This window comes from Lampetra fluviatilis, chromosome 62 (assembly GCF_964198595.1).
Source record: "Lampetra fluviatilis chromosome 62, kcLamFluv1.1, whole genome shotgun sequence".
Taxonomy (NCBI): domain Eukaryota; kingdom Metazoa; phylum Chordata; class Hyperoartia; order Petromyzontiformes; family Petromyzontidae; genus Lampetra; species Lampetra fluviatilis.
In genome coordinates, this window is record NC_136336.1 from 4009208 (window position 1) to 4021600 (window position 12393).

Below are 12393 nucleotides of genomic sequence, written 5' to 3' on the forward strand. Positions count from 1 at the left end.
GTGTAATGTAGAGTATAGTGTAGTGTACTACTTCAGCCCACTGGTGTGTTGCAGAGTAAATCCGCAAACATTTACAATTTGAGGTACCGCGACGTTTCGCTGCTAGTTACATCCAGCGTCATCGGGCGATTTGCCTTGCTGATTGGCCGTGTCGGGTGGTGGAGGGTTACGACACAATAATTATACTTGCTCGATCTCACCCAAAAACCTTGATTACGAGTAATATTGGTCGCGCAAGCAATGCTGCGTGTTAAACATAAAATAGCTACGATGCAATTTAAATCAATTTGATGGCTTGGCGCGCTTATACGAGACCTTTTCTAAACTCGCTCGTCGTTGACAATGTGGTGGCCAAGTTACCGGCCAGTGCGAACAAATTGCGTCAAGCGCAGAGCGTCCGTTGACTTCACTGTGTGTTTTTGGTTTTAAATTCGCTTGCGGTTTGCTAGCAAGCGGGTAGGGGGGGGGATACCTCGCACAATGGACAATTGGCTTGAAAATATCGACGTTCATTATTACCACCCGTCAATTTATTTCTCAGAACCATGTTGGGGTCATGCAGCGGGGTTGGTGGTGGTGGTGGTGGAGGGGTGGTGGTGGTGGTGGTGGTGGAGGGGTGGTGGTGGTGGTGGGGCGGTGGTGGTGGTGGAGGGGCGGTGGTGGTGGTGGAGGAGGGGCGGTGGTGGTGGTGGAGGGGTGGTGGTGGTGGTTGAGTGGTGGTGGTGGTTGAGTGGTGGTGGTGGTGGTTGAGTGGTAGTGGTGGAGGAGGGAGGAGGAGTGGTGGTGGTGGTGGTAGTGGTGGTGGTGTTGGTGGTGGAGTGGTGGTAGTGTTGTAGGGGTTGAGAGAGCTGCTTCCCCCCATCCCTGGAGTGGTGCGGTGGCCGGCGAGTCTCAACACGCCCTGGGAGGGAGGGGGGGGGGGAGAGGGAGGGAGGGGGCGTCTCTCGAGAGGGGGAGAGAGGGGGGCGTGTGGACCATACCCACGCTTTACCCCATCCCGTGAGTGGTCGGGTCGCGGTTTTAATGCCCCGTCAATCACGTTGGGCGTAGCGATCACGTGACCTCGGCAGCCACCGGAGGCGCTGGGATGAGTGCCTCCCGATTAATAAATAAATAGATTTAACGCGCAGGAAACTCCGCGCTAAATGTCTGGCGTTACGTAACGCGCGCCAACATGCGTTCGAACGAACGCGCGCCACCCGCCTTTGACGCGACATGCAAATAAGGGCCGTCGCCCGGAACGTCGGCCTTTGTACGGTTTGCCATCTTAGGCAACGCGCTGTCTGTGTGTGTGTATGTGTGTGTGATTGGTGGCCGGAAGCAAGCCCCTGTGCGCACGCGGGCGGGCGGTCGGTCCTGACGTCGGGAGAGCGTCGGATAGTTTGTGATCATAACTCCCCGCCGGGGTTGCGAGGCTTGACGGGCTGAATTTTACTTCGCCCGCGCCCCCCCCCCCCCCCCCCCCTTCTGAGAACTTAAAATATATCAATTGCTCCCAATATGTATTTATTAAAGTGTTTTAATCGAAACAGCACAATCAAACATAGAACAATTGTTAAGTTAAATAAATGAAGTTATAATAATAACAAAATAAAACAATTCCAATAAGAAATTAATCGGACTCTTCAAATCGCAAACAAAAATCGCAGCCTTTTGCGATTTGCTAATCGCACTGTTTCAAATTACGATTTTCGATTTGAAATCGATTTCAAATCGATTTCATCGTTGGGACCTAGAGCCTACACGCGACCGACTCAAACCGCCGGAGCGGCCGGGCAGTGCGCACGGCGCCACGTGCATCGTCCGTGTGACGGAGTTGCGGCGGCCAGAGGTCGTAAACGGGTTTTGATTCCTTACCCATACCCGGCCGCACCAGGGTCGCAAACGAGTACCCGTACCCTACCCGATACCCGGCTACCCGTACCCGGCCGGGTATGGTACGGGTGCCCGATTGCGACCTCTGGGATGAAGCAATGTTGCAGGCACGGGTGGGTTGATTCTAGGAACTTGAATTGTGAGAAGAGACAAGACGTTGGGAAATGAGTGACAAACGGTGACTCACCAGTGACGCACGGCCTACCCGTACCCGGCCACACCAGGGTCTCAAACGGCTACCCGTACCCGGTACGGGTAGCCGGGTATCGGGTAGGGTACGGATATCGGGTACCCGATTGCGACCTCTGACACACACACACAGCCAGCGCGTGCCGGTTTGCTTTTCAGAATCGGAATGAACGGAACTCGTGATTTATTTATCCCGGAGAAATCCAACGAGCCGTGAGGCTCGTTTTCGCAGATGGCCAGTAAGTGGTGGGGGGGGGGGGCGGTGGGGTCAGACAGTGGTGGCGGTGGCGTCACCCCCCCATGCCCCCACTTCGTGCGTCTGCCTGCGTCCGCGTGCAGACCCCGAGGGCCTGGGCCGACGAGAGCTGGGACCCGCACCGCAGGGCCCCACTGTGGGAGAGCAGCGAGCAGCGCAAAGAGGTGAGGCCGCCCACCTACCTACTCACCTGCCTGCCTACGTACTCACCTGCCCACCTACCCACTCACCTGCCCACCTACCCCCTCACCTGCCCACCTACCTACTTAACTACTCACCTACCCACTCACCTGCCCATCTACCTACTCACCTGCCCACCTACCCCCTCACCTGCCCACCTACCTACTTAACTACTCACCTACCCACTCACCTGCCCATCTACCTACTCACCTGCCCACCTGCCCACCTACCTATCCACCTGCCCACCTACCTACTCACCTGCCCACTTACCTACTCACCTGCCCACCTACATGCCCACCTACCTACTCACCTGCCCACCTACCAACTTACCTGCCCACCTACCCCCTCACCTGCCCACCTACCAACTTACCTGCCCACCCACCTGCCCACCTACCTATCCACTTGCCCACCTACCCCCTCACCTGCCCACCTACCCACTCACCTGCCCACCTACCCACTCACCTGCCCACCTACCTACTCACCTGCCCACCTACCCCCTCACCTGCCCACCTACCTTCTCACCTGCCCACCTATCTACTCGCCTACCTACTCACCTACCTACACACCTGCCCACCTACCCACTCACCTGCCCACCTACCCCCTCACCTGCCCACCTACCCCCCCACGTGCCCACCTACCCACTCACCTGCCCACCTACCCCCTCACCTGCCCACCTACCCCCCCACGTGCCCACCTACCCACTCACCTGCCCACCTACCCCCTCACCTGCCCACCTACCCCCCCACGTGCCCACCTACCCACTCACCTGCCCACCTACCTTCTCACCTGCCCACCTACTTACTCACCTGCCCACCTACCCACTCACCTGCCCACCTACCCACTCACCTGCCCACCTACCCACTCACCTGCTCACCTACCCACTCACCTGCCCACCTACCTACCCACCTACCCACTCACCTGCCCACCTACCTACCCACCTACCCACTCACCTGCCCACCTACCCCCTCACCTGCCCACCTACCTCCTCACCTGCCCACCTACCTACTCACCTGCCCACCTACCTACTCACCTGCCCACCTGTATACACACAGCAAGCTGTCGCATGCGATTCTGCAGCCGTCTGGAACGCTCTTACATCCGATTATTACGAAGCCACTGGAGCTATGCACTATTAAATCATCGGCTAGATCAGGGGTGGGGAACGTCCGTCCTGCGGGCTGTATGAGGCCCGCGAAATCATTTGGTCTGGCCCTGCCAAAAGCAACCGCAGGCGGGACTCGAAATTCAATAACAGGCTAATTTTTAAGTTGATAATTCTGTGTGGCCCGCGAATGATGTTATAAATATCCAAATGGCCCTTGGCAGAAAAAAGGTTCCCCACCCCTGGTCTAGATTGAAAACTCATTTCTTTAGGACTTTCTTTGTGCTTTAGTTTGTCCTTCCCTCCCCCGCACCTCCGATTTAGCACGCTTCGCTAAGTACGGTGCGAAAGACGTTCGACATACATTACACCTATGTACTTACCTGCCCACCTCGCTACCTACCCACACACATAAAACACATTCCTGCGGAGGGAGCTGGTAGTAACGATCAATGGCCAGGGTCAACGGCGGCGTGGTGTATTCCGCAAATATGCCCGACTGTGAGGGCGGGCACAAGCCGGCGTGAGTAGGTTAAACGTTGAGTTTTATAAGGGCACCACAGGGTGACCAGCCCCCCCCCACCCAGCCCCACCCTTCCCACCCAGCCCCTCCCCACCCAGCCCCTCACCACCCTCCCCTCCCCACCCAGCCCCACTCTCCCCACCCTCCCCACCCAGCCCCTCCCTCCCCACCCAGCCCCTCCCCACCCGACCCAGCCCCACCCTCCCTACCCTACCCTCCCCACCCAGCCCCTCCCCTCCCCACCCAGCCCCTACCCACCCTCCCCTCCCCACCCAGCCCCACCCTCACCACCCAGCCCCTCGCCACCCTCCCCTCCCCACCCAGCCCCTCCCTCCCCACCCAGCCCCTCCCTGCACGACGGACACAATAATCCCCTGTGGGCTGGTGTAACCAGGACGTTCCTACCAGTATAACCCTTGAGCTGTCTTCTCACCTAGTACTTGCGTTTGTGCCGACTATACACCTATCAAGCTAACTACCCACCTACCCACCTTCCCACCTACACACCAGCCCACATACCAACTTGCCCACACACGCATTCGCCTGCCTACCGAGTCACCAACTCGCGTGCCCACCAGCCTGCTTACGGTAACAACCTACCCAGCTACCAACCGACCCTACCCACTCGCCTACGTACACAATTACTCGCATACCCAGCTTCCGGCCTTGCTACCCACTCGCTCATCTACATACGCACCTTCCTACCCACTCGCCTACAGCACGCCTACCTACCCACCCACTCGCTCACCTACAACACGACTACCCGCGCACTCGCTCGCATAGAGCAGAGGCGTAGCTTTGCCGTAGGTGGTGAGTGTAGGGTGGGGAGTGTGGTGCGTGTGGATGCTGATTAGAGTCGTTGTACATGGTGAGCGGCGTCTAGACGGTGAGTATCGTGGTTTACCCCGATGGGGAGTGGCGTGTGTAATACGTGGGTGGTATCGTGTGTGTGGGGTGAGTGGGGAGCGGTGGTGCAACGGTTAGCGCTACGCTGCACTACGAACCTGGCGACCCGGGTTCGATTCCCGCCCACGGCCAACACCAGTGACGATTATCTGAACCGGTCCTAGGCCTTACCTAGGTCGACTGTGTAAACATCGCCACTGGGGAGACAAAGGCGGTCGGGCGTGTTGCTGGCCATCCACCCCCTCGTGTGCCGTGCCGGCCTTCGTAGGTGCTCGCTAACAGCACTTGCCCCAACAGTCTGTTAAGGCTATACCGGGAACCTTTGAACTTTGCGTATGGAGTGAGCGGTGCATGAAGGGGCCGAGTGTGGTTGCGCTGGGGTTTGTGTCATCATGACTTGGTTGCTGGTCACAATGCCCCCCACGCACAGCCATGCACGTTCGTAGCGCAGGCAGGCGGAGAGTGGACAACCCGGGAAAGCTTGCAGGTCGACAAGCTTCCAGGCAGACGTACAGGTAGCCAGGTGAGCATGCAGACAGGCTGACGGCTGTACATGCAGACAGGCCCAATGCATGCTCACCTTGCAGAGAAGTTCCTGTTTCACATGGATCAGCCTGCGCTGGTCTAATTCAGCCTTTGGGGAGTCCTAACCTTTCACTGAGGGTGGCTGGGTATGTGTGTGTGGGTGTGTGTGTGTACGTGGGAGCGGTAGTGTAGTGGTTTAGCGGGCTGCGCTATGAACTCGGCGACCCGGGTTCGATTCCCGCTCACGGCCAACACCGGTGACGATTATCTGAACCGGTCCTGGGCCTTCCCGAGGGCGACTCAGCCTCAAATGAGTACCTGGTGCAGTGTGTAAACATCGCCACAGGGGAGACAAAGGCGACCGGGCGTGGTGCTGGCCAACCACCCCCTCGTGTACCGTGCCGGCCTTCATAGGTGCTCGCTAACAGCACTTGCCCCTACAGTCTGTTCAGGCTACACGGGAGGGGATCTTCGTCACAGTCTTTGTGGTATGTGAGTGTGTACGTCTGCGTTTGTGTGGGTGTGTTGGGGTGTCTCTGTGCATCGGCTTGCGTGTGTACGTGTGTATACAGATACGACGTTGCGTGTCGTCGTACACGCTTGGATAAGTCTGCACAGTGGGGAGCACGGGTGGTGCATTTGCCAGTTATCTCGGTCAGTTAATAAACAGCAACTGGGTCTGTCCCGTGACCTCCTGTCAGCAGCGAGCCATCGACTCTTCACGTGGCCTCGAGGTGCACGCACCTAGCCTGGCACAAGCGGCGCGGTGACGTCACCGCCCCACTTGGCGGGAGTGTCTGCTGACTGCCCCCCACTTCTCTCCCCCTGCCGCCCCACGTCCCCCCCCTCTGCCCCAACTTCTCCTCCCCCCGCCCCCAACTCCCCCCCGCCCCCAACTCCCCCCCGCCCCCAACTCCCCCCCGCCCCCAACTCCCCCCCGCCCCCAACTCCCCCCGCCCCCATCTCCCCCCGCCCCCAACTCCCCCCCGCCCCCAACTCCCCCCCGCCCCCAACTCCCCCCCGCCCCCAACTCCCCCCCGCCCCCAACTCCCCCCGCCCCCAACTCCCCCCGCCCCCAACTCCCCCCGCCCCCAACTCCCCCCGCCCCCAACTCCCCCCGCCCCCAACTCCCCCCGCCCCCAACTCCCCCCGCCCCCAACTCCCCCCGCCCCCATCTCCCCCCGCCCCCAACTCCCCCCGCCCCCAACTCCCCCCGCCCCCAACTCCCCCCGCCCCCAACTCCCCCCGCCCCCAACTCCCCCCGCCCCCATCTCCCCCCGCCCCCAACTCCCCCCGCCCCCATCTCCCCCCGCCCCCAACTCCCCCCGCCCCCAACTCCCCCCGCCCCCATCTCCCCCCGCCCCCAACTCCCCCCCGCCCCCAACTCCCCCCCGCCCCCAACTCCCCCCCGCCCCCAACTCCCCCCGCCCCCAACTCCCCCCGCCCCCAACTCCCCCCACCCTGCCCCCATTTCACCCCCCCCCACCTCGCTCTGTCACCCACAGATCGCCAAGCTGCGACAGCAGCTGCAGCGGAGCAAGCAGAGCGGCCTGGAGCGGGAGGCCGTCTCTCCGCTGCTCGCCGGGCTCGCCGGGCTCACCGGGCTCACCGCGCCGCCACCGCCACCAACTGTCGGCGCCCAGCCGCTGGTGCGTGCCCCGTGGAGGGCCGGAGCGCCCCAGACGGCTCGCGATGGCCGCGCCGGAGGGCGGAATGCTTGTTTGCATGGCACGGCACTTTATGACCTGCCCCTCTTCACGTGGCCCTCAAAAGTGCACCTGGCCTGGCACGAGCACCGTGGTGACGTCACCGTCACCGCCGTTGTTGTGTTTGTTGTCGTGTGGAGCGGTGGCGGAGTTGTTGTCAACATCACTGCGCTACAAACACCTGGCGACACGGGTTCGATTGACGCTCGCGGCCAACACCGGTGACGATTGTCTGAACCTGTCCTGGCCCTCCCCTAGGTCGACTCGGCCTCAAATGACTACCTGGTTTGGTGTAAACATCGTCACTGGGGAGACGAAGGCGCCCGGGCGTGGTGCTGGCCACCCACACCCCCCTCGTGTGCCGTTCCGGCCTTCATAAGTTGCTACTCGCTAACAGCACTTGCCCCAACAGTCTGTTACAGGCTTCACGGGGGATCTTTACATTTGGCTTTGCGCGCCATTTACCGTTCTCGCCTGACCCTATAGTGCGCCGGGGGGGGGGGGGGGGGGCAGAGGGGGGTGGGGCTGGATGCATTTGCGTGCTTCACAACTGGCGGGTGCGCAACTTGCGCCGTGCGTGTTGACGTCCCAACGTTGGAGTCGTCCCACACCTGGAGACGCGTCGGCGTTGAGCTCTCACGGACGGTGCCGCGTCCGCACACCGCAGGTGGCGATGCCGAAGCCGGTGGCCGTCGCCCTGGCGGGGTTTCCCAGCATGCCCGGCGGGAGCGGCGGGGGGGCGGCCACGGCCCCCACCCTGGGCAAGGGGGTGCTGCCGCGTCTGCGCGCCAGCGTGGAGGCGCTGAACCAGGAGATTGAGCGAGTGTTCGTGCAGGAGGCGTGGTGCCACGACTCCCCGCGGGTGAGTGGCAACGCAGGGGACCCCCCCTCTCTCTCTCTACCCCCCTCTCGCTCTCTCTCGCTCTAGCCGCCTCTCTAACCCTCTCTCTCTCTCTACCCCCCCCCTCTCTCTACCCCCCCTCTCTCTCTCTACCCCCTTTCTCTCTCTACCCCCTTTCTCTCTACCCCTTCTCGCTCTAGCCGCCTCTCTCTCTACCCCCCCTCTCTCTCTCTACCCCCCTCTCTCTCTCTACCCCCCCTCTCTCTACCCCTCTCCCTACCCCCCCTTCTCTCTCTACCCCCCCCCCCTCTCTCTACCCCCCCTCTCTCTCTACCCCCCCTCTCTCTACCCCCCCCCCTCTCTCTACCCCCCTCTCTCTCTCTACCCCCCCTCTCTCTACCCCCTCTCTCGTACCCCCCCTTCTCTCTCTACCCCCCCCCTCTCTCTACCCCTCTCTCTCTCTCTACCCCCTTTCTCTCTACCCCCCTCTCTCTCTACCCCCCCTTTCTCTCTACCCCCCTTTCTCTCTACCCCCCTCTCTCTCTACCCCCCCCCTCTCTCTACCCCCCCCTCTCTCTACCCCCCCTCTCTCTCTACCCCCCTTTCTCTCTACCCCCCCTCTCTCTACCCCCCCTCTCTCTACCCCCCCTCTCTCTACCCCCTTCTCTCTCTACCCCCCTCTCTCTCTACCCCCCCTCTCTCTACCCCCCCTCTCTCTCTACCCCCTTCTCTCTCTACCCCCCCTCTCTCTACCCCCCCCTCTCTCTACCCCCCCCTCTCTCTCCCCCTCTCGCTCTAGCCGCCTCTGCCTCACCGGGCAGGGTGGGCGGCAGCGTGGCGGCTACGTACGTTAAACCTCTTTCGCTCCGTACGTAGCCAACCCTGCTAATAATGATTAGACATGCGGGGGGGGGGGGGGGGAGCAGTGGAAAACAACAAACTAAACACACAATTGCAGCGAGCATGCTGTTTGACCACCCTCACTCTGTTCTATGCGGAAAAACAAGCGGCCGTTGCTTTGAGCATTTCCGTTTTTCAAAGTGTGGGGAGGGGTCAGGGTAATGGCTCGGGAGGCCGGGAGAGATGAGTTGCGTCGCCGCGTCGCCTCCACGAGGATCGTCACGGTTTGTCGTCGTCGTTGTTGTTGTTGTTGTCAGCGTTGTTGTTGTCGATGTTGATGTTGTCGTTGTTGTTGTCAGCGTAGTTTTTGTCGTCGTTGTTGTTGTTGTCAGCGTAGCTGTTGTTGTCAGCGTTGTCGTTGTTGTCGTCGTCGTCGTCGTTGTTGTTGTTGTCGTCGTTGTTGTTGTCAGCGTAGTTTTTGTCGTCGTTGTTGTCAGCGTAGTTTTTGTCGTCGTCGTTGTTGTTGTTGTCAGCGTAGTTAGTTTTTGTTGTCAGCGTCGTCGTTGTTGTCGTCGTTGTTGTCGTCGTTGTTGTTGTCAGCGTAGTTGTCGTCGTCGTCGTCGTTGTTGTTGTCGTCGTCGTTGTTGTTGTCGTCGTCGTTGTTGTTGTCAGCGTCGTTGTTGTCAGCGTCGTTGTTGTCATTGTTGTCAGCGTCGTTGTTGTTGTTTCACGCCGAGCCCTCCCAACGTGGCCAGGGACCATCTCCGCCCCTCCAGCGCCAGGCGTGTCGAGCTCCCACCACGCCCACCGGCTCGTGTCCCCCACTACCCCCTCCCCCCAACCGTGTGACGTGAAAAACAAACCACGATTTGTTATTTCACCAGGTTGAGGCCCACTGAGCTACGTAGCTCTCTATTCAGAAGCGACCTGGACGCAAGTGATGTGCCCGACGAAGTGGCTTGTCGTCACGTGGACATTGATAGTAGCGGCCAAATAGTCTGTGATCGCGTGATGTCGATTCTAAACGTGGAGCGGGAAAAACGGAGGACCCGGAAAAAAATCCATGAGAGAGAGAGACACCCGAACTACAAATATACAGCAGGTGTCAGGGTCGGGATCGAACCCACGACCTCCTGCATAACGGGCGGCGGAGATAACATCTCGCCAACCTGGCCTCGAGTGGAGAAATGTAATTCTAAGAGGGGGTGACGTTTCGGGCGACGGCCCTCCTTCATGCGCCCACAGCATTGACGGTCGTTGTTGTCTGCCCGCCACGCATCTCCCCCCCCCCCCCCCCCCCGTCCACGCGTTCGCAGCAGGACGCTCCGGACGGACGCCGGGCCCCTCTCCCGACGCGACCGTGCAGCTCCAACTCCGGCATCGGCGGCGGCAGCAGCGGCAGCAGTGGCAGCGGCGGCGGCAGCAACACGGCGACCCGCAGCGTGGACACGCAGACGCCGTCGGCGCTCGACGGCGAACGCTGCCGCTCGCTCCCCGCGTCGCCCGCACTGCTCCCCCCGCTCCCTCCCGCCGCAGCTACTGCTGCCGCTCTTCACCATCACAACCACCACCACCAGCAGCAGCAGCAGCACAGCAACCACCTCGCCGAGCGTTCCCCTCCCCCTCCTCCGCCTCCGCTCGTCCACGGTGCCGCGGCGCTGCCTGCGCCGGTCACGGTCAAGCAGCAGCAGCTGCAGCAGCTGCTGGCGCAGGTTGTGATGTCATCGACGTCGTCATCGACATTGACGGCCCTCGCCGCAGTCGATGATGTGAACAGAGGTGCGTGTTGTTGTGCGTGTTGTTGTTGTGCGTGTTGTTGTTGTGTTATGGGTGTGTTGTTGTGTTGTGGGTGTGTTAAGCGGCAGCGTAGAGGTTGGCGCTCCGCTGTGCTACAAACACGACAACCCGAGGTTCGAGCCACGCTCACGGCCAACACCGGTGGCGATTATCTGAACCGGTCCTGGGCCTCCACTAGGCTTCCCCTAGGTCCGCGTACCTGGTGCGGTGTGTGGTGAACACCGCCACTGGGGAGACAAAGGCGGCCGGGCCGTGGTGCCGGCCATCGCAACCCATCGAGTGCAGTGCCGACCTTCATAGGCGCTCGCGAACAACACTTGCCCCCAACAGTCTGTCGAGGGCTACACGGGGCGGGGAATCTTTGTCCGGGCGATGGTAGCGGTGCAGCGGCAACGCTTGTTGTGCCTCGCAAGCGAAACAAGGGGCCTGGGTTCGATTCCTGGCTCGGGAGCCTCTCTGCGTGGGGTCCGTGTGATCTCCCGCCACCCCTATCCTGTTCTGCAGAGTGCGGTGAGGTGTGAGTGTACGTGCGTGTGTGTGTGTGTGTGCGCGCGTGCGTGTGTGTGTGCGCGCGTGCGTGTGTGTGTGCGCGCGTGCGCGTGTGTGTGTGTGTGTGCGCGCGTGCGCGTGCGTGCGTGCGTGTGTGTGTGTGTGCGCGCGCGTGCGTGCGTGTGTGTGTGTGTGTGTGTGTGCGCGTGCGTGCGTGCGTGTGTGTGTGCGCGTGCGTGCGTGCGTGCGTGCGTGCGTGTGTGTGTGTGCGCGCGCGTGCGTGTGTGTGTGTGCGCGCACGTGTGTGTGTGAGCACGTGTGTGTGAGGTGGGCAGCGGTAGTGCCAACGGGGCAGGGAAATGTCGGGACTGTAGCCGAGGTTGGAGTGGCACTGTGTGCGTCACGTGTGTCGGGTTATTCGTGATGCCGTGGCGTCTGCAGCGACCGGTGATGATGGGGCAGCTGCAGTGTAACGGGCGCTGCTGGTGACGGTGTCGGTGCTGGTGATGATCATCATCATGATGGCGATGATGACAGGGGGGATGGTGATGATTGTGATGGTGACGGTGGTGATGGCGATGGTGGTGGTTATCACTTTGATGGTGACCGTGGTAATGATCATGATGTTTATGATTGTGTGTGTGATGGTGGCGACGGCGATGATGGTGACGACGATTGTGATGGTGAAGATGATTGTGATGTTGACGGTAGCAATGGTGTTGTTGATTGTGATGTTGACGGTGCTAACGAGTTCGTGGTGATGGCTGTGATCGTGATGATGACGCCCCCCCCCGCACCAGAAGGTGGGGGCGGGGGACCAGAGGGGAGGGGCGGCTCCCCGCTGCCCAAATACGTCTCGTCGCCCAAGCCCAACCACAGCTACACGTTCATGCGCGAGCCTCCCGAGGGTTGCGAGCGAGTCACGGCGTTCGAGGAGACGCAGTAAGAGACGCACGCACGCCAGCGCACGCACGCACAGCAGCAACAGCGGTGCACTCGCCCCCCTGGTGCCTGCCCCCGGGTCCGCTAGCCCAATTCTACTTGCGAATTCAATCCTCGGTTTAACGCGTAGCAGCAAGGAGGCTTTCGCGACCAAATATCATCCATAAGAGGGTTTTTTTGGGTCGGATCGCGTAAAATATATAAATGTGTCGTTAAACCCGC

General features: G+C 60.9%; 1 protein-coding gene across 1 annotated transcript in view; it reads left to right on the plus strand.

Annotated features, from left to right (window-relative positions):
* Positions 1-12393, plus strand: part of LOC144951392 (uncharacterized) — a 54864-nt gene that overhangs the window by 36625 nt on the left and 5846 nt on the right. The window contains exons 3-8 of the mRNA XM_078881631.1: positions 2404-2484; positions 7062-7205; positions 7930-8124; positions 10260-10934; positions 11154-11170; positions 11692-12171. Coding sequence (XP_078737757.1) covers positions 2404-2484; positions 7062-7205; positions 7930-8124; positions 10260-10934; positions 11154-11170; positions 11692-12171 — 1592 coding nt within the window. The remainder of the gene's footprint in view (positions 1-2403; positions 2485-7061; positions 7206-7929; positions 8125-10259; positions 10935-11153; positions 11171-11691; positions 12172-12393) is intronic.